Source organism: Pelophylax lessonae (assembly GCF_965119305.1).
Source record: "Pelophylax lessonae genome assembly, chromosome: 8".
NCBI lineage: Eukaryota > Metazoa > Chordata > Amphibia > Anura > Ranidae > Pelophylax > Pelophylax lessonae.
The window spans coordinates 178,494,157-178,514,889 of NC_138775.1; the positions used below are offsets into that span (position 1 = coordinate 178,494,157).

At 43.3% G+C, this 20,733-nt stretch overlaps 1 protein-coding gene across 1 annotated transcript in view; it reads left to right on the forward strand.

Moving 5' to 3' along the window:
- Positions 1-20,733, forward strand: part of DPH5 (diphthamide biosynthesis 5) — a 60,922-nt gene that overhangs the window by 18,107 nt on the left and 22,082 nt on the right. Inside the window, exon 3 of the mRNA XM_082266609.1 lies at positions 5,764-5,872. Within this exon, the coding sequence (XP_082122735.1) occupies positions 5,764-5,872 (109 nt within the window). The remainder of the gene's footprint in view (positions 1-5,763; positions 5,873-20,733) is intronic.

The following is a 20,733-nucleotide window of genomic DNA, read 5'->3' on the forward strand; positions in this document are numbered from 1 at the left end:
GTTTTATGTTACAGCCTTTTTCAAAAATAGATTAAATTCATTATTTTCCTCAAAAGTTCTACAAACAATACCCCATAATGACAAAATGACAACGTGAAATAAGTTTGCTTGAAATATTTGCAGATTTATTAAAAGTAAAAATCCCATGTAGAGAAGTATTCACAGCCTTTGCTCAATACTTTGTTGAAGCACCTTTGGCACCAATTACAGCCTCAAGTCTTTTTGAGTATGATGCTACAAGCTTGGCACACCTAATTTTTGGCAGTTTTGCTCATTCTTCTTTGCAGGATCTCTCAAGCGTCGTGAGGTTGGATGGGGAGCGTAGATGCGCAGCCATTTTCAGATCTCTTCAGAGATGTTCAACCGGGTTGAAGTCTGGGCTCTGGCTTGGCCACTCAAGGACATTCACAGAGTTGTCCCATAGCCAATCCTAGAAAGAAGTTTGTTTGAATTCTATGCAAATATTTATATAAAAAATAAAAAACGAAACAAATCCCATGTACATAAGTATTTAGCCCCCATTCACATAGGGGCGATCCGACTTCGGGTGGCGACCTCCGAGATTGCGGTGCGAGCAGCGCGACGCGACCTAGGAGCGGCCGCCACGGACTTCATAACATTGAAGTCTATGGCGGTCGCCTCCTGGTCGCCCCAAAGAAGCTCCGGACCCTTTTTCTAAGTCGGAGCGACTTGTGTCGCTCCTATTAGAACGGGTCCGCAGCTTCCCTATGGAAGGCGACCTGCGGCGACCTGTGAGGCGACCAGGTCGCCTCTATGTGAACGAGGGCTTACAGCTTGTGCTCAATACCCAAAAAAGTGCAAGCAAATTTTCCCAAAAAAGTGCATTTGAAAGACCGCTGTGCAAATACAGTGTGACATAAAATATTGCAACGACTGCCATCTTATTCTTTAGGGTCTCTGCTAAAAAGAATATATATATATATATATATATATATATATATATACAATGTTTGGGGGTTCTAAGTAATTTTCTAGCAAAAAATACTAATTTTAACTTGTTAGCAACAAGTGTCAGAAAAAGCCTGGCGGCCAGATTATCGTGTAAGGCAGTGGTGTCCAAACTTTTTTCAAAGAGGGCCAGATTTGATGAAGTGAACATGCGTGAGGGCCGACCATTTTGCCTGACATTTGAACCATCAAAATTACATACATACATACATACATACATACATACATACATGAAAGGAAAATAATAAGCATCAGTACTTTATGAATAAAATCACACTTGCAGAAACAGGCAGTAGGATTTTAGAAGTGACACCTCCTTGGTCAGCTCCATACATACATACATACACACACACACATGCATACACACACACACACACACACACACACACACACATGCATACACACACGCACACACACATATATATATATCAAACTTACAGAAACGGGCAGTAGGATTGTAGAAGTGACATCTCCTCGGTCAGCTCCACAAGATCCTCGGTCGGCTCCTACAGGTGGCTGTGTGCGGTGAAGGCGAGAAGGCATGCAATTTTCAAATTCATTCTGCACTCCCGCGCAGTCGTGGGTGGCGCCGGGCAGATAGAGCCGAGCGGGGGTGCGGAGCGGGACTCGGGAGCTGCCGAGGGAGGCCAGAGGCCCCGCCCCCCAGCCATCGCATCGGCATCGGGGCAGGGATGTGAGGAGTCTCAGTGAGAAATTAATTGACAAAAGTCAGCAGTGTCTCAGGGGGCCGTATAAAACTAAAGGACGGGCCGCAACTGGACTGGGGGCCGGACTTTGGACATGACTGGTAAGGTAACCAGAAATAAGGCAGGAGAAGCGGGGAAAAAAGGAGGCAGAATAAGAAAAGAAGAGAAAGGGGTAGGGGGGGGGGGGGAGAAGAAACGGAGTCCAGGACAAGGGATCACTAGATCGTCAGAAGAGTATTTTCCTATCAAGATGGCTGTGTGTGGGCAATCCAAGGTTGCCAAATCCAAAAAAATTTTTCATGGGTGTCTGATAATATGGCTGTCAATTTCTCATTAACCATAAAGTCGTTAATATGATTTTTGACAGCTTCAAAGATGTTTGTACTATTATTTCTACAGACATTCGTTCAAAAATCTAGTGTAAACCCAGCTTTAGCTTTAAAAATGTACCAGCACAACCGTTGCCTGTTTGGGGAGATTTATATGGTGTGCAGTAACCAATAGCAATTGGACTTTGTTTTTGATGAGAGAGGTTATGTCAAATTATTGCTTGTTTTCACGTACAGCGCATTCCATATTGATGATCAAATTTGTTGAACTCTAAGAGCCGGTTCACATAGGCGCGACCCGACTTGCCGGGGCGACCTGTGAAGTTGCGTTGCGCAGCTTGCACCGCGACCTCGGAGCGGCATGCACGGACTTCATATCATTGAAGTCAATGCAGGTCGCTCCAGGCCGCCCCAAAGTAGCTCAGGACCCTTTTTCTAAGCCGGAGCGACTTGTGTCATTCCTATTAGAACGGGTCCTGTGCTAATCTATGGCAGGCGACCCGCGGTGACTTGTCAGGCGACCAGGTCACCTGACAAGTCGCCCCAGTGTGAACCGGCTCTAAAAAGAATGTAGGTTTTGTAATAACAGTGCTTGGTAAGCATGGCACTTCAGATTTTCCTCACTAACCGGTAAATCCATTTATTGGCTGTATCTTAAATTCCATTGCACTAGTACATTTATTATGGTGACATTTGGGGGTGCTGCAATAAGGTGGCTTTAATAGCATTTATTGTGTAAAGATGGGTATCCTATGGCAGCCATTCTGGCTCCAGGTCAAATCTAGAAAAGGACAATGAAAGTTGAGTTCTATGTCACATTATATTAGGCGTATTGCTCTTTGCCTTATTCAGCTCGCTTCTACCTATCTTACAATCTATACAATAGACACACCAGGTTCATGGTGCCGTATGTGTGAAAAGATTGTGAACATCTGCCAGTGCGGCGTGATCTTTTTATACAGATAATCTGAATATAGAGATGGTTTGGGGAATTAAAGCAGTCTGAGCTGTGGTCCCAGCTGTCTTTTTACAGTGATTATTACAGATTGGGCCCCCTACGTAGGTGGTCACTTTGTAGTCTACACATGGAGAGCTTTCATGTATTGGCAAGGTCATCACCATTGTCCTCAATATATACCCAGGAGCTGTCATTTTTACTGTATTTAAAGTAAATCTGTTACATAAATGCTTACTACTTTGTGATTTCTCAAATGTGTTTCTAAATAATTCAGATGAAGGTATGTAAAGCTTTACATGTTCGAATCCTTTATCATAAGGAAGGCTCCTGCTTGTATTTAATTATCCTGTGGGGCAGGTGGCTGGCTGACCTTTGATGGTATCTGGAGGGGTCATGGGACACTCCTCCTGGGCTGCAACCCATACATTGTGTAATATTTCACCGAATAAGGGTTTTTCATTTGTCAGCCAAGACTATTATGGCTCCTTAACCATAAAACCTCTGTTATCTCATGATCTGTATCGGCAAAACAATTTCAGGTTATTTACAGCCTGTGACTGGGATGTGATATGGTGACATCTAAAGACATGGGTTTTCCAGGAAGAAGGCTTACAATAAGATTTTAACAAAGGTGGCTAACTGCGCTATAAATCCTATATAGTATTACATTTAGAAAGCAGCAACTGTGCTGTGAGATATGCACAGTCTCAAAAAAACAATCGTGTATATAGAGTTGCGCTAAAAACAAGTGAAAACATGAGATAAATGAAATAAAAAGTTCAATTGTGATAGAAAGAAATAACAAACATTTTATACTTACCTCCTCTGTGCAGTTGGTTTTGCACAGAGTGGCCCGTATCCTCCTTTTCCCAGGTCCCTCTTTGCTGCTCCTGGCCCCTCCCTCCTGTCGAGTGCCCCCACAGCAAGCAGCTTGCTATGGGGACACCCGAGCCGAGCTGCAGCTCCGTGTGTCCATTCAGACACAGAGGTACTGTTCGGCCCCACCCCCCTCTCTCTCCTGATTGGCTAACTGACTTCAACAGTAGCGGGAGCCAATGTGTGTTAGTCAATCGGAATAGAGAGTCCTGAACGGCCGAGGGACTCATGGATATCGCTGGATACAGATGGGGCTTAGGTAAGTATTAGGGGGGCTGAGGGGGCTGCCACATACTGTACAGAGTTTTTTTTTTTTATCTTAATGCATAGAAAGCATTATGTGCCCCATAAATTTTCTTGGTTGGTTAAAGGCCCCAGCTGGGTTTTAAGCAGCAAGTATCACTGACATTCCGTAATAGAGGTACGTGTAAGCTGGATCTACTGTGATCGTGCCATCTTGAGGGTAGTTCTCTATGCCCCACAAGTTCCCTTGGATAGATAAAGGCCCTAGCTGGGTTTTGAGTCACAAGTGTCACTGACCTTCCATAATAGGAGGTCCGTGCAAGCTGGTAAGCAAGCACTCTTTAAGATGGAGGTGGTAGCTTAAAGCGGAGTTCCACTCAAACGTTGAACTCCGCTGATCTGCTTCCTCCCCCCTCCCCCCCCTCTGGTGCCCCATTTGGCACCTTTCGGAGGGGGGGGGTTGTCAGGTACATGTGTTTGACAGGTACCCTTCCCCACTTCCTGGGAGACGGTGCCATGGCGCTGTCCCTCTGAAGTTCAGCCCCCTCCTTTTTCCTCCGCCGCTGGGCCAATTACAAAGCGCAGCAGGATACCAGCAGTGAAGCCGGAAGGCTTCACTGCCAGGTTCCCTTACTTTGGATGGTGGTGGCGGCACCCGAGAGCCGAAACGTAAATCGGCTTTTGGTGCCGACATCGTGGACTCCCTGGACAGGTAAGTTCTACTATTTAAAAGTCAGCAGCTACAGTATTTGTAGCTGCTGACTTTAAATTTTTTTTAAGGGGGGCGGAACTCCGCTTTAAAGATCACGCACCTTATGGTGATGGATGGTGTGGATACCGTTGAAAGCATTTTTTTTTTTTTTTTTTAATCCCATTTGGACTTTTTTTTTTTTTTTTATTTATCTAATTTTTTTCAACATTTTTTCACTTGTGTAAAGGTAATGTAAGCAGATCTAACCCTCTGCTTTATAGTTCATTCACACCACAGCGTATTTAACGCATATGCATCGTGGTGCATTATATTCTTTGTAACCCCTTGTAATATGTTGGCATGCATTTTACAATGCAGGACTATAGGCCCATGTGATGACACATTGAGTGGCCACTGGCTGAAGGATCTATGAGTCGGTCAGATCTCACATAATGGGAAAGAGCGTTCCCGCTCGTGATTTTTAAAGCATGGATTACATCAGTTTCCATGTGTTGTACATAGGGCAGCCCATTCTGTCCAATGGGCTGTTCTATGCGCGCTTGTCATCCAAAAGATCCTGCTCCTTTTTTGGGCAATGAGATTCCTGCAATTTTTAAGGGCATGGTTTGCCGCACAGCAATCACGGCAAAATCGCACCACGATTGCGTTGCAAAATTGCACCAGAACTGTTACCGGGCTTCATGGACGGGGAAACTCTATCACCCACAAAAGTATATGCACCTTTTTTTTTTTTTGAAAAGATGAGCTAACCCTGTGAAATGAGTCTTCTGGCATTCAATCATAAGAGACTGTAGAGACCATGTAATCTATGTTGGGAGCTCTGGAGAGAGCAGCAGATTTTTTGTTCATGGTAAGAAAAAAGTTATTTTTTCCCTCCTGAAATGTGATTTGGTAATGATGTTTGCTGTTTTGATTCATTTGAAGTATGAATTATAATGGTGAGTCTGCCCTTCTGCCTTTTCTCTGCAGGGCTACAACGCACAGTGACCTGGTACTGCGAGCAGCCAAGGCCGGAATCCACTACCGAGTCATACACAATGCCTCTATACTTAGTGCTGTGGGTTGCTGTGGTCTTCAGGTGAGCATGCTTGTTTCAGAAAATCTCTATCACCCGTATACAATTATAAAATTATATAGAAACCACTGCACTATCTGTAAAATGAAAAACAAGCTGCCAGCAGTACAAATTGACATACAAAATTGTGCATAACCTTTTAATTTTATATATACAATTATAGCATTCAGTCTTTTTCTCCAAAACCTGTACAGTACGTTACTGCTTTCTGAAAATGAATGAAAGGTAAAATAGCGCAAAAACGACCCCCTAATAAAAAACTGAAACTTGGTAAAAATTAATAAAATAAGTGTACAAATAATTAAAAACATTAAGAATACAAAGAAAAAAATAAAAGAAAATATTTATTATAATAAATAAAAATTGAGTTTAGGTAAAAACAACAAAAAATGTTTAACTTGTAAATAATAATGGTTAGTAATGGGGCTCGACCGATATTGTTTTTTCATTGCCGATACCGATATTTTGGTCATTGCATATCGGTATCGGCCCATATGTTCGTACATTTAAAGAAAAATTTTTTATCTTGACAGGTACTCTTGTGGAGGGATCTAGGGGTCTAAAAGACCCCAAACCCCTCCTCTGCACTTAAAAGCATTTAAAACGCCAAGTTTGGCTGTTTTGAATGGTGTTATTTTTTTTAATCTGGTGCCGAGTACCCGGAAGTGATGTCATGACATCACTTAGTGACAGACAGTGACAGATTGCAGGATTCAGCATAGCTGAACATGCGATCTGTCCCTGTGTCACTCAGTCCCCTTTCCCCCCACACATTTTTAGTAAGCACCAGGCATACATTAACCCCTCCCTCTGCAATAAAATTAACCCCTTCCCTGCCAGTGTCCTTTTTACAGTAACAGTGCATATTTATAGCACTGATTACTGCAGTAATGTCACTGGTACCCCCAAAAGTGTCAAAAATGTCAGTCAAGGGTCCGATCTGTCCGCCGCAATGTCACAGTCCCGCAAAAAAAACGCAGATCGCCACTATTACTCGTTAAAAAAAAACCACCAAAAATGACAGAAATCTTTCCCTTAGTTAGTAAACTCAATAACTTTTGCGCAAACCAATCAAAATACGCTTATTGTGATTTTTTTTTTTTTTATCAAACATAGGTAGCAGAAAACAAATTGGCCAAAAATTTAAAAAAATTTAGATTTATTTTTTTTTCCTTTTTTTTTTTTTTTTTCTGGGGGAATTTCATATAAAAAAAAATGTGAAAAATATTATTTTTTCAAAATTTACGCTCTTTTTTTGTTTATAGCGCAAAAAGTAAAAATCGCACAGGTGATCAAATACCACCAAAAGAAAGCTCTGTTTGTGGGGAAAAAAGGACGTACATTTCTTTTGGGTACAAGGTCGCACGACCGCGCAATTGTCAGTTAAAGTCGCACAGCGCCGAATCGCAAAAAGTGGCCTGGACGTAAGACAGCAAAATCCTCCGGTGGTAAAGTGGTTAAAGTGGTTAAAATCTTCATTATGCTATTCATGATTAAAAAATGTGACATTTTGGACCATTATCATTTCATTGTGGCCATCGACTGGTTACCAAATCACTTAAGTGGCCCTCGCTCTGTAAATGGTTGAGCACCCCTGGTATAAAGCAATGATTATAAGCAAACCATTGTATCCAGGATGTCAGGTATGCAAATGTAGCAGTCATAAATAATTCTATTTTGTAATTATGATATGTAGCAGGTTTGTAGCTAATAGAATTAGCAGTGAGAGTTGGTGTGGGGGGGGGGGGGGGGGACAATGGCAGCGCTGCGGAGGTAACCATAAATTAGTCTTGTAATGTAAGCAGTCAGGAGTCATTGTGGTCTGCCTGTAGCCTGACATTGAGGGAAGAGCAGCGGGATGGCAGAGAGCATCTGGTAAACAGAACTCCACAGACAGCCCCGGAGGCTGGCTGATATTCGCTCACATACTAATGTACTTTGCTATGGAAAGGTGTTTCCTGTTGATAGGAGGACAGTATAGATTTCTACAGAAAAATCAAGCCAACCGAGTTGGAAAGTTTTTGTAGTGGGGAAGCCAGTTCAAGGTCAAGGAATGCTAAAAATGAAGTTTACAGTATATATACCGGCAATATTTACTTCACCTTAGTAGAGCTTTAAAATGTAAATGGACTTGTAGACAATGCTGTCCAGGAAATTATTGTACTAACTTTAGCCTCCTTTTTCTGTGGAAAAAAAAAACAATTCTCAGAATCCTCTGTAAAGGGTAACTCTACTTTCATGGGGGGAAAAATAGCAAATAAGGAAAAAATAATATGGCGTGTACAATTGCAACACAAGTCCTATTGTAATCGAATGTTATTAAAAATGACCTTTCCTTTTTAATCTGCAGTCGCTGTCATTTTCTGAAAATGCAATGCAAGATGGCTACCTGGAGCTGTTCTGTACACAGAATGTGTACTGACCACACCCCAGAAACATCATTTCCTGCTTGTGTGATTGGCTCCCTGATTTTCCCAGAGGTCTGCCTAAGATACAAGTCAGATTTCAGGCATCCCCTGCAACAAAAATGTAATTTTTGGTGAGATACTCCCTATAGCAGTGATGGCAAACCTTGGCACCCCAGATGTTTTGGAACTACAGTTCCCATGATGTTCAACTTCAACAGCGTCATGGGGAATCTAGTTCCAAAACATCGGGTGTGCCAAGGTTTGCCATCACTGCCCAATAGGAACACATCTAAAGGGATGCAAGCCCAGCAGATTTCCTCATTAGAGCCCTGAAGCTGCACAGCTGATAGATAATTTTGAAACCACTCCCAATTGACCCACTCAGCACAGAGGAACAACCAATGATTTCTTCAGAATGACAAAAGGTAGGAATCTGCAACAAAATTTGTTATAATCCTTGAAATGTACAGAGATCACCCAGAGGGGAATGTTTTTTTTTTCCCTCAACAAAAGTGGAGTTACTCTTTAAGTAAAGCTGACAATACACACACAGATTTTTTTTTTTTTTTTTCGGTCTGCCGGCTAAAAGAACCTGACAGATTCATGAAATACAGCATGTATGGACAGATCTGTTGCTGCTCTTACTGGATTCTGACAGCCACAGTCGCCAGTTGTCAGAATACCTGAACAGCAACTACTTCCAGTCAGATGCAGCTGCTGTTTTCTGGCAGCTGGCATCATCCAGCTTCTTTGATTTTCTGTGCGGCTTCTTCGATTTCTCAATCAAAGGATGGTTGGCAGGAGGGTAACAGGGCCACCACAGAGCTAATTTCTGATGAATCAACTGGTCAGCTTTAGCCTTTAGTTTAAATAATGCTCAAGGTTATTGTAATCATTCCCTCCTGAGGACCAAGACTAGACAATGAATGGATCTTCCCCTAGACTCGATGGGTAGAGTAAACCTACTTAAAATTAGTTTTCTCCCCAAGCTTCTATACGCAGTAGGGATCGACCGATTTATTGGTGGGGCTGTTATTCACTTAGTATCGGCCACAAAACCTGCCGATATTGTTTCAAGTTGTTGTACCGGAGTGATGCCTGCAGCTAGAGGCATCACCCGGCACAGTCGTTAAGAGTCGGTCCGCTTTCTTGTAATGACAACCGATGCGGCTAAACAGCCGCTCAGCTGTCATTACAAGGAGCGCTAGGGGACGCCCCTCCTCCCACTTCCTGCCCCGGGTCTCCCATCCTACCTGGAGACCCGAGAAACCAGCCGGCACCTCCGCCGGCTGGCCGAATACCCAAACAAAGCTGGATTCAGCTCTGATCGGGTCTCCAATGTAAAAACCCCCAAAGCGATGTCATGACATCACCTCTGGTTAATGAAGCCGCCAGATTTAAAAAAAAAAAAAAGACAGCATTCAAAACAGCCAAACTTGGCATTTTGAATTATTTTAAGTGCAGAGGAGGGATCCCTCCATAAAGAGAACCTGTCACTGCCTATTACTGTCACAAGGGATGTTTACATTCCTTGTGACAGCAATAAAAGCAATCAAATTTTTTTTTAAAAAAAGGACAGTGTAAAAATAAAAACTTTAAATGGGCAGAATATCAGCCTGAAGGGTGGCCAGAAAATCGGTATCGGCATCAGCCCTGAAAAAACAATATCGGTTGATCCCTAGGTTTTCAAGGTTACCCCCCTCTTCTTCAGTGCCTGATAAGAGAAGGACACCCTCTGGACTGACTGCCTAGAGCACGAATTGCACAATATGGTGTATAGGCGGGAGGTGTCAACTGATGTGGGCACAATATGGTGTATAGGCGGGAGGTGTCAACTGATGTGGGCACTTAAGTCCTACTTACCTCCCTTACATTCTTCTCCTGAGCTCCGAAATGCATGCAGGAGTCCCCTTGGCAAATTTCCCTAAATACCCCACCCTGGTTTAACTCTTCTTTACCAGAACTTTTCTCTCTTTTAAACCCTCAGTGTTGGTCTGCTAGGGGAGTTAAATACGTACATCAGTTATATGCGGGGCACGAGTTTAAGTTGTTTCTACAATTTTAAGATGATGGTCAATTTCCAGACACAACTGTTTTGTTATTACCAACTACACCATGATTGTAAGAAGCAATTTGGTTCCTTAACCAATCCTACCATTGTATCTCCCCTCGAGACGCTTTTAGGCACTTGGGGCACTAATAGATTGATATCCAACGTCTATTCATCGCTCTGTGCTGAGTCCCGTCCTAGATGTTCTCAGGCCCAGCTAAAATGGATCTCGTCAGATTTCCCCCCCACCCCCTTCTTTGCTGACTCAGATTGGTCAGAATATGAGCAAACCTACAGCAAGACAGTTATATCCTCTAGGGATAAAATTATTTTTTTAAAGCTATTTCACCAAAGCTATTTCCCTTTGGTCAGGCTGCATAGACTGGGCCTCTGATAATCAGCAGCTTGCTTTAAAGGACGTGGAGCAAATACCAATTTTCTTCACTGTGTGTGGAGCTGCCCATTTGTCTCTACCTTCTGGTTGGAAGTGAACTTGTTTCTCTCCACTGCCCTTGGTTTACCTAATATTTTACAACCTAAGAGCTATTTGTTAGAAATTTTGGTGATTTACACCTCTTTATATATAATAAGCGCCTGCTACATATTTTATATTTTTATACTAAAAAGGTTATTCTTATGTCCTGGAAAGGCACCCCACACTTATTGTTGGAGACTTCGAAAGCTATGGTTATGAGTGTCCATACAGCTTGCATGAACAGGTGAAAGCTTGTCCTTAAAATGTAACTGTGAGTGCAAAAATAAAATTAAAAGGATCGTGTATAGTACTTAATAATTTAAAAGGGTTGAGTTCACTTTTGGAGCATGTTGCATGTTTCCCCCAGTATTTAGGGTGTAACATGTTGCAAATGAAGCGCAGGGTAGCCGGACTGGAAGACCCTTCACCTGGAGTTGGACTTAAAAGTATGTTTCTGAAGTAATGCTGCCTAATCAATAGTATAAAGTTAAAGTGGTACTTTATGCAGATCTAAAAAGCAACATTTTATCCAATTATATATTCATCCAAAAAATTATTAAAGTAGAAGTACAGCCTAAGCTCGTTTGGCTGTACTTTTTCCTGTGGATCACAGGAGTGCAGTTCGTTCTGCACTCCTGTGACTCGATTTCAGCAGACAGCGGACGAAAGCCCGCTGTCAGCTGACGTCACAGAGCCATTCGAAGCTCAGGAAGGATCACGACCATATGGTTGGTATCCGCCCACATGCCTGGACCGACACCCCACTCAGCCCCTCAGCAAGCTGGCTGGCTACTTCCACCCCCTCTTCACCTCAGTGCTCCAGTAAAAGCAGGGGGTCAGAGCAGAGAGCTGCTGACTGACAATTACCAGCTCTCTGCTTAGGAAGCTCTAAGAACCAAGCGATTGGCAGTGTTTAAAGCGGAGTTCCGGCCACAAAATCTTTACTTTAGATTTTATGGCATCCGCTTCTTTATTGTTACTTGTACAAGAATTGGATATTCCCGGCTTTTTTTTTTTTTCTACTTATTTCAGAAGATAATATACTCACCTTTACATCCACTTCCTCCTTCCTCGGCCACGGCCCGCGCCGTCACTTCCTGTCCTGCAATGCGTCCTGGGAGCTCTTACTCGTCGCTCCCAGGATGTAATGGGCAGTGACATAGGCGGCCGGCCGCTCCTTTCGCGCTGCATTCATCGGCCCCCTCCATCTAGAACACGGAAGCAGGGCATATACTGGCCTACTGCGGCTTCGGGTGACCAGGAAAAAGATGGCGGTGCTCTGCAAACAATTTATAAAGTAAGATTTTATGATTGTCAGTCTATTATTTAAATGTATAAAACCGGATTAGCTGATGTATTAACCCCTTCCGTACCGCGTCATGTAAAATGACGTCGGCACAAATCCTTTCTCGATCCGGGCCGACGTCATATGACGGCGCCCGGATCTCCCCGCTACTGCGCGCCCCCGGGGGCGCGCAGCGCGGCGATCGGGGGTGAGGCTCGTCCCTCGGACTGAGCCCAACCCCGATCAAGGTAAACAGCCAATGAAATTGGCTGTTTACCACGTGATCGGCTGTGTCAATCACAGCCGATCACATGAGCGGCTCCAGCGCGAGCCGCTCGTTCCTTCCTTAATGCGCGCCCCCGGGGGCGCGCAGCGCGGCGATCGGGGACGAGGCTCGTCCCTCGGACAGAGCCCATCCCCGATCTAGGTAAAGAGCCAATGAAATTGGCTCTTTACCACGTGACCGGCTGTGTCCAATCACAGCCGGTCACAAATGTCATCAGAGAACATGGTAACTAGCTGTCACCGTGTTCTCCTCCTCACACACTGATCCTGTGTGAGGAGGAGATTGTGGTAACAGCTAGTTACCAATCATAGTGCACCCCAACCACACTGATTGCCCCCCCCCCCAATAAAGAGCACCTGTCACTAGCCCATCAAAGTACCCGAGTACCTGTCACCAGCCCATCAGGTACTCAGATGACAGGTACTCGGGTACTCTGATGGGCTGGTGACAGGTACTCGGGTACTCTGATGATGGGTACTCGGGTACTCTGATGACAGGTACTCGGGTACTCTGATGACAGGTACTCTGATGGGCTGGTGACAGGTACTCGGGTACTCTGATGACAGGTACTCGGGTACTCTGATGACGGGTACTCGGGTACTCTGGTGACAGGTACTCTGATGGGCTGGTGACAGGTACTCGGGTACTCTGATGACAAGTACTCGGGTACTCTGATGACAGGTACTCGGGTACTCTGATGACAAGTACTCGGGTACTCTGATGACGGGTACTCGGGTACTCTGATGACGGGTACTCGGGTACTCTGATGACAGGTACTCGGGTACTCTGATGACAGGTACTCTGGTACTCTGATGACAGGTACTCTGGTACTCTGATGACAGGTACTCTGGTACTTTGAGTACCCGTCATCGGAGTACCCGAGTACCTGTCACCTACCCAACAGAGTACCCGAGTACCTTCCACCTGCTCATCAGAGTACCTGACACCTGAAGTACCCGAGTACTTGCCACCTGCTCATCATTACCCATCACTACTCATCAGTACTCATCAGTACCCATCAGTACCTATCACCTATTAGTATCAGTACTGATCATCCGTACCCATCAGTACAGTATCAGTATCACCTATCAGTATCAGTACTACTCATCAGTACCTATCACCTGCCTGTCACCTGCCCATAAGAGTACCCGAGTACCTGTCACCTGCCTATCGGAGTACTCGAGTACCTGCCACTTGCTCATCAGTACCAGAGTACCTGTCACCTGCCCAGCAAAGTACCCGAGTACCTGTCACCCTTCATACAGCCACCATGTCTAAGTCCAAAAAGGTTAACCTACGTCGTCCGTTTAAACCTAAATACCGGTGTTATGGCAGCAGATAGCTGCCATAACCCTGGTATTTTTTTAAACGGTGGACGGTTGGCTTTCCGATAAGGGGGGTCCCAGCGGCAGATTCGCCGCGGGATCACCCTTCCGGGGTGGCGGAAGAGGTGCCCCCCCCCCTCCCGCTGCATTCTGGTCCTTTTCCCCGCTTACCGGACCCGCCGGCAGCGGGGAAAACGATCCGGTCCCAGATCCTCACAGACAGGATGTCGAGTGAGGGCAAGCTTGCCCTCACTCGACTCTATGGTCTTGGAGGACCGGAGCTACGGCAAACGTCGTTGCCTAGCAACCAGTTTAAAGGTCCCTTTTTTTTTTTTCATTTTATTTAATTTTTTTTTTATTTTTTTTTTTTATTTTTTCTATCTTTTAGTGTACTTGTGAGATCTGAGGACTTTTTGACCCCAGATCTCACAAAAAAGAGGTCCTGTCGTGCCTTTTTCTATTACAAGTAATGTTTACATTTCTTGCAATAGAAATAAAAATGATCAATTTTTTTTTTTAAAAAAAAACAGTGTAAAAATAAAAAATAATAAATAAAATAAATAGTAAAAAAAAAAAAAAAATTAAAGCGCCGTGTCCCCGCGAGCTCGCGCGCAGAAGCGAACGCATACGGAAACCCCGCCCACATATGTAAACAGTGTTCAAACTACACATGTGAGGTATCGTCGCGATCGTTAGAGCAAGAGCAATAATTTGAGCCATAGACCTCCTCTGTAACTCTAAGATAGCAACCTGTAGAAATTTTTAAAATGTCGCCTATGGGGATTTTTAAGTACCAAAATTTGTCACCATTCTGTGAGCGTGCGCAATTTTGAAGCATGACATGTTGGGTATCTATTTACTCGGCGTAACATTATCTTTCACATTATGGAAAAAAATTGGGCTAACTTTACTGTTTTCTTATTTTTTAATTAAAAAAAGTGATTTTTTTCCCAAAAAATTGCGTTTGGAAGACCGCTGCGCAAATACGGTGTGATAAAAAATATTGCAATAATCTCCATTTTATTCTCTAGGGTCTCTGCTAAAAAAAAATATATAATGTTTTGGGGTTCTAAGTAGTTTTCTAGCAAAAACAACTGATTTTAGCTTGTAAACACCAAATGTCAAAAATAGGCCTAGGCAAGTGGCTAGGATGCATGATGATGCTCCTTGGATGTTTAGGCCCCTCTATATGGCTAGGCTGTGAAAAAGTCTCACACATGTGGTATTGCCATACTCAGGAGGAGTGGCAGAATGTATTTTGGGGTGTCATTTTTGCGATGTACATGCTATGTGTTAGGAATATCCTATAAATTGACAACTTTGTGTAAAAAAAAAAGTTTTTATTTTTTTCCCACATTTTCCAAAAACTTGTGGAAAAAAATGACATGTTCAAAGGACCCATAATGCCTCTTAGAATATACGTTGGAGTGTTTGCTTTCCAAAATGGGGTAATTTTGTGGACTTTTCCATTGTATTGTTGCTCTAGGGCCTTGAAAAGTGTGATAGGTAGTAAGAAAGTTTTATGTGTATTTATGCTCCTAAAACGCCTTATGGTGCTACTTGGACGTGGAGTCTCTTTTTGTGGCCAGGCTGTGTAAAAGTCTCACACATGTGGTATCACCATACTCAGAAGGAGTAGCAGAATGAATTTTGGGGTGTCATTTTTGCTGTGTACATGCTATGTGTTAGAAATAGCTTATAAATTGACAACGTTTTGGGAAAAAAAAAGAAAAAAAAATGTTTTCTTCATTTTCCCAAGAATTGTGGGAAAAAATTATAACTTCAAAAAACTCACCATGCCTCTTACTAAATACCTTGGACTGTCTACTTTACAAAAAGGGGTCATTTGGGGGGTATTTGTACTGTCCTGACATTTCAGGGCCTCAAGAAAGGAGATAGGCCATCAGTACATCTGGTGTGATCAATTTTCAGTAATTGGTACCATAGCTTCTAGACTCAATAACTTTCACACAGACTAAATAATATACACTAATTTGGGTTAATTTTACCAGAGATATGTAGCAGTATAAATTTTGGCCCAAATGTATGAAGAAAAATTAATTTTTTGCAAAATTTTATAATAGAAACTAAAAAAAAGTGTTTTTTTTGCAAAATTTTTGCTTTTTTTGCTTATATCACGAAAAAAAAAAACCCCAGTTGTGATCAAATACCACCAAAAGAAAGCTCTATTTGTGTGAAAAAAATGATAAAAATTTTGTTTGGTTACAGTGTAGCATGACTGAGCAATTGTCATTCAAAGTGTGAGAGTGCTGAAAGCTGAAAATTGGTCTGGGCAGGAAGGGGGTCTAACTGCTCTGTATGGAAGCGGTTAAGGGCAGGGGATCACTGTTTGGGAAGTAATTGTAAAAAAAAAAAATATTCTGTGGCCGGAACTCCGCTTTAATCGCTCAGTTCTCAGTGTTGGAGCTGGTGGGGGGGGGGGGGGGGCATGCAGCATCAGACAGATGCTTCATCTAGCTAGGAAAGTATGAATCTGAAAAAAAAAAAAACCCATACTTCTCTTTTAAATGTATTTCAACTAGCATTGGCTTCCTAAATCTTTTTTGAAGTCATTCTCCTGTAAAAGCCTGCACAGCAGAACTCATATTAGGGCAAGGTCAGCGCTGAGAACACATCAGGGCTCTTTTGCTTTGCAAAATGCTGTCAGTCACAATGTAGGATGGGGATCTGGAGAAGGTCCTGTACCATGCCGTACTGGATTACTGCAGCAAAGTTTGCAGGGAAGTCTGGGACCTGGCTGTGTAGGAATGTAAACACCCCTTGTAATAGAAAAAAGCAGGACAGGTCCTCTTTAATGTGAGATCTGAAGTCAAAAAGACCTTAGATCCCACATCTACACTAAAAAGCAAAAACAAAAATGGGCCATTTAAGGCGGGGAAAATGTCCGGGAAGTGGCAGGTGGTGGGCGAGTACCTCTCCTGCCGCCCATAAAAGTGATCCTGCAGTGAATCGGGCACTGGGACCACTTTTATATTAAAGGGGACCGCCCACCCAGTAAAAAAAATACCGGGCCTTGTATTTAACGTCAAAGTACCAAAGTATAACTGCGGCAGGCGGTCTAGAAGTGGTTAACCAAGCAGTTGCACCTTTACACTTTACACGCACGCGAACACACACTGTGAAACAAGAGAAGACTGGCGCCGCTCAGTAAAAATCAAGGTTTATTTGCACAAAGAACATAGCACACTTACATTAATACGATCGTCTGAGGAAGGAGCGGTGTGCGCATGCTCCGAAACGCGTTACGTCATCACAAGCTGACGAGCGGCTTACTGCCGTCTTTGGTCTGATCCTGCTCCCCCATTGGATTCCATCTAGGTGGCGTCGTCTCCCGGCTGCTGGTCTGGCTGATAGGAGGAAGCACCATGCTACATAGGGGTAGAGAAACTATCAGGAGAAGCCTGAATCCAACTTTAATGTAAGTGTGCTATGTTCTTTGTGCAAATAAACCTTGATTGTTACTGAGCAGCGCCTGTCTTCTCTTGTTTCACATGTGCCAGCGGGATTTCGGCTTTTGCCTGCCTACAGTGCTGCCCTCAGAATCAACATTGGGACTTTGCCACATCCGGAGTTTATGTACTTCTGTCCATTTCACTCACATCCCAGCGCGGGTCCCATCTGTGGGCACAAGCGCCCAACACATCTATTTCTTGCGAGCACACACTAGCTGCCGCCATGTCTTTTCAATAGAAATATTCACCATTCACAACATCTGCTGTTGTAATTCTGATCTTAAAAAAAAAAAAAATTCTGTAACACCCACTGCCGTGTTTAGGGTTTCTTGCCTGTTGTTGCTGTGGGGTTTGCCAATTGCAGAGTTATAGGCAGCTACTCGTGCATGCTGCAGCTCTCTTCGTCCAGCATGCAAAGAGAAACCCCTGCATGCAGGACATTCTGGTTGCAAAGATGGGTTTACATCAACCAGCAGGCCTTTATCGGCCCACTGGCCATAGTTTGGGGACCTGTGAGTTAAAGCAACCCTTTTCTTTTGCCAAGAATTGCAGAAACCACTACCAAGTATAAAATTTGCCGCCTGTAAACAGCTTACTGGTGCATAATTAATCATGTATACAGTGCAGCGCAACTAGAATAATGAATAAACAATAACGCAACAGTCCAAAGCCCAAATAGGGAAAGTCCTTGAGAGGAGAAGCTTCCTTCTGTGAGAAATTCAAAACCCTGATACCATGCGTGATTGAGCCTACCACCAGCACACAGGTTGCTCGGTCACCTCAGATACATGGCCCCTGAGCCAACAGGAAGGTCAGAATGCACAGGTTCCCACTACCTGGGGATGAGGAATGACGGGTGCAAAGAGGTCCTGGACGCTCCAATGGTCACACAGGTAAAACAGCGCATATGCGTAAGATCGTAGAGACACAATTTATTTGTGTAAACACCTACACGATCATTATCTTCTTAAAAGCTTGTATTTGTAGGTACAGATACAACGCAGAATGTCTATTCAATACACTTAGTCGGTTTTGGATAGCAGCGGGTGACTTCACAGAACATGGCTCCACCTACCCATACTCATTACGTCCTACGGGACTTCATCAGCTGGGTGGAGCCACGGCGTCACCCGATCATTAATATAGAGCACTGGCTGCCATGGAGGCGAACTGACTCGTACATACTGCGCCTGTGAATTAAAGCAACCCTTTCTTTTGCCAAGAGTTACAGAAACCACTACCAAATATAAAGTTTGCAGCCTGTACACAACTTACTGGTGCATAATTATTAAAGACTTTTAAAACTTTGCTCTAGGCTGTCTCCCAAGGCCCAGGTTTTTCCTGGTTTGTCACCAACGTCTTGTCTCTCGCACAGCACAGAAAAGGTGGAGCCAGGCTGCCAGTCACAGTCCACACGCCAAAGACACCACAACCCTTTCCATGAATGTCTCATGCCACTGCTTTCTACATAGATTAGGGCTTGGGATTAGCACTAAGTGTGTTTTTTTTCTGCTATCTAGTTCCTGTGTTTTCTGCATGATCCTCTTCTGACAAGTTTTCCTGACACCAAAAGCTAAAAAGGTGACAGGGGAGGGATCTCCAGCACAGAAGCCCGTGATTGGCAGCCACAGCTCTGTTCCTGTGTGCTGAGGGAAGGAGGGTGTGTCTTCCCTCCAATTCATTCTCAGAGCTGATATAAAGTGTTAAACTGCAGTTTTCTGCCCCTGCTTTGTGAGTCTGTGGAAAATCCTTTACTTTTGCACAGGGCGGACTCTTACCTCCTCTTCTGGAGTCCTCCACAAGCACTGTCTGCTCCTCCTCTCCTGCATGTGCCCCATATAGCAAGCTGTGTGCTCAGGGGGACATACATGTGGGCGCCCTCCCAAGCAGGGCTGTGTGCATCCATAACCAGTGGCTACAATGCTGCCGGAGTCTCCTATTAGACTAGGAAGAGGGGAGAGAGAAGCTGCAGGACAGCACTGGATCGATAGAGGGCTCAGGTAAGTGTTTAGGGAAGGGGGGGGGGGTGGCACAACAAGTGCTAAATTGTTTTTTTACCATAATGCAGGGAATGCATTAACATAAAAAGTTTCAAATTTGGAATCACTTTAAGGATTTACCTAAGGCTGCAATATCAAAAGGAGCTGCATGCATAATCTTCAGATTGGCTCAAGCTGGAAAATCCATTAGTATGTTTTCTTTTACTTTTTTTGTTGTTGTTTCTTGTACTTTTTTTTAAATTTGATCCTCTTTTTTTCTCTGATCTCTGAGCTGTAAGCTGTCCCCCTCTTCATAGCCTTCCATCACATGCAAGGAACAGGATGCAGCTGTTCCTAAAGTCTGGTTCTGCAGTGATTGTGAAAGCTGATTGGCTAAAGTTGGCTATACACTGGCAGATTTTCAATTTCCTAACAAATGTTATTTGAAAAATGTTGTTCAAAAGTACTTAAAATGTTATTTGCTTTTACCATTCGATTTTAGGATGAATGGACTTCCCCAAATAAGTTTCACGTACAATGTTATAAATGTTTGTTTAAGAATAATTTTTCATCCTGCTCCTTCAAATTTTCTCGTCACTACAGTCGAAAACAAATGCCAATTCGATCCCACTAAACCGTTTGAATGCTCTTAAAACTGAACATTTCAAACAAAATTCTACTAGCTTATGGCCAGCTCTTCAGACTTATCATTCACAGGAGAATAGTGCAGTTGTGCGGAAACAGGATTAGAAAAAGCTGTCCCATTGGGGCTATGATGGCCATATGTCCCACACATAGGTCAGCAGGGATAATGCCTTGCAGCTTCTGTTGATAGTCAGAGCTGTAACTTTTTAGGCTTGAGTTTAAAATGATTGAAAGTAGTCTAGAAACTTGGGTTTATTACATTCAACAAGCATCTTAGCTAGATGGAATACCATTGCAACCCAGGAAACCAAGACAATTAAGATCAATAACTGCTATTAGGGGTAATTGTGCACTGAAGCCCCTCTAACCTTTGTTGTGCTTTTAAATACAACATTTTTTTTCATCTTCACTGATATCAAATCGGAATGTGTGTAGGAATTATTGGTTTTCTTGATACCACCATAGACCACATACATAAATTGAATGTTTAAAATTATCCAAATTGTATTGCAAAAAATGCTTAAAATAGATCCACAGGCAAAAACATAAGTTGTGCTAAATATGAAAAAAAAAAATTGACAAAAATGACAAAAAATATTAATGAAAACACAAGCAGTAAAAATCCAAACAAAGTGAAAAATTAAAAGTCCAACCATGAAATATTGAATGGGTATTAATCTCCAAAAAATAACAAGAGGTGCACCATAGTGTGATAACGTATGGTAATTTATTAGGAAAGAAATATATTGCGCTTACAACGCAATAGTAGTAATAGGCATAAAAACAGAGCCGGACCTTATCGCACTATGGCGCACCTCTCGTTATTAGAGTTGAGTGGACTCCTGGATGTCCGTGTTCGGCAGGTTCGGCCGAACTTGAAAAAAAAGTCCGGGTCCGTGTCCCGGACTTTTTTCGAACTTTACCCGGACACTGAACCC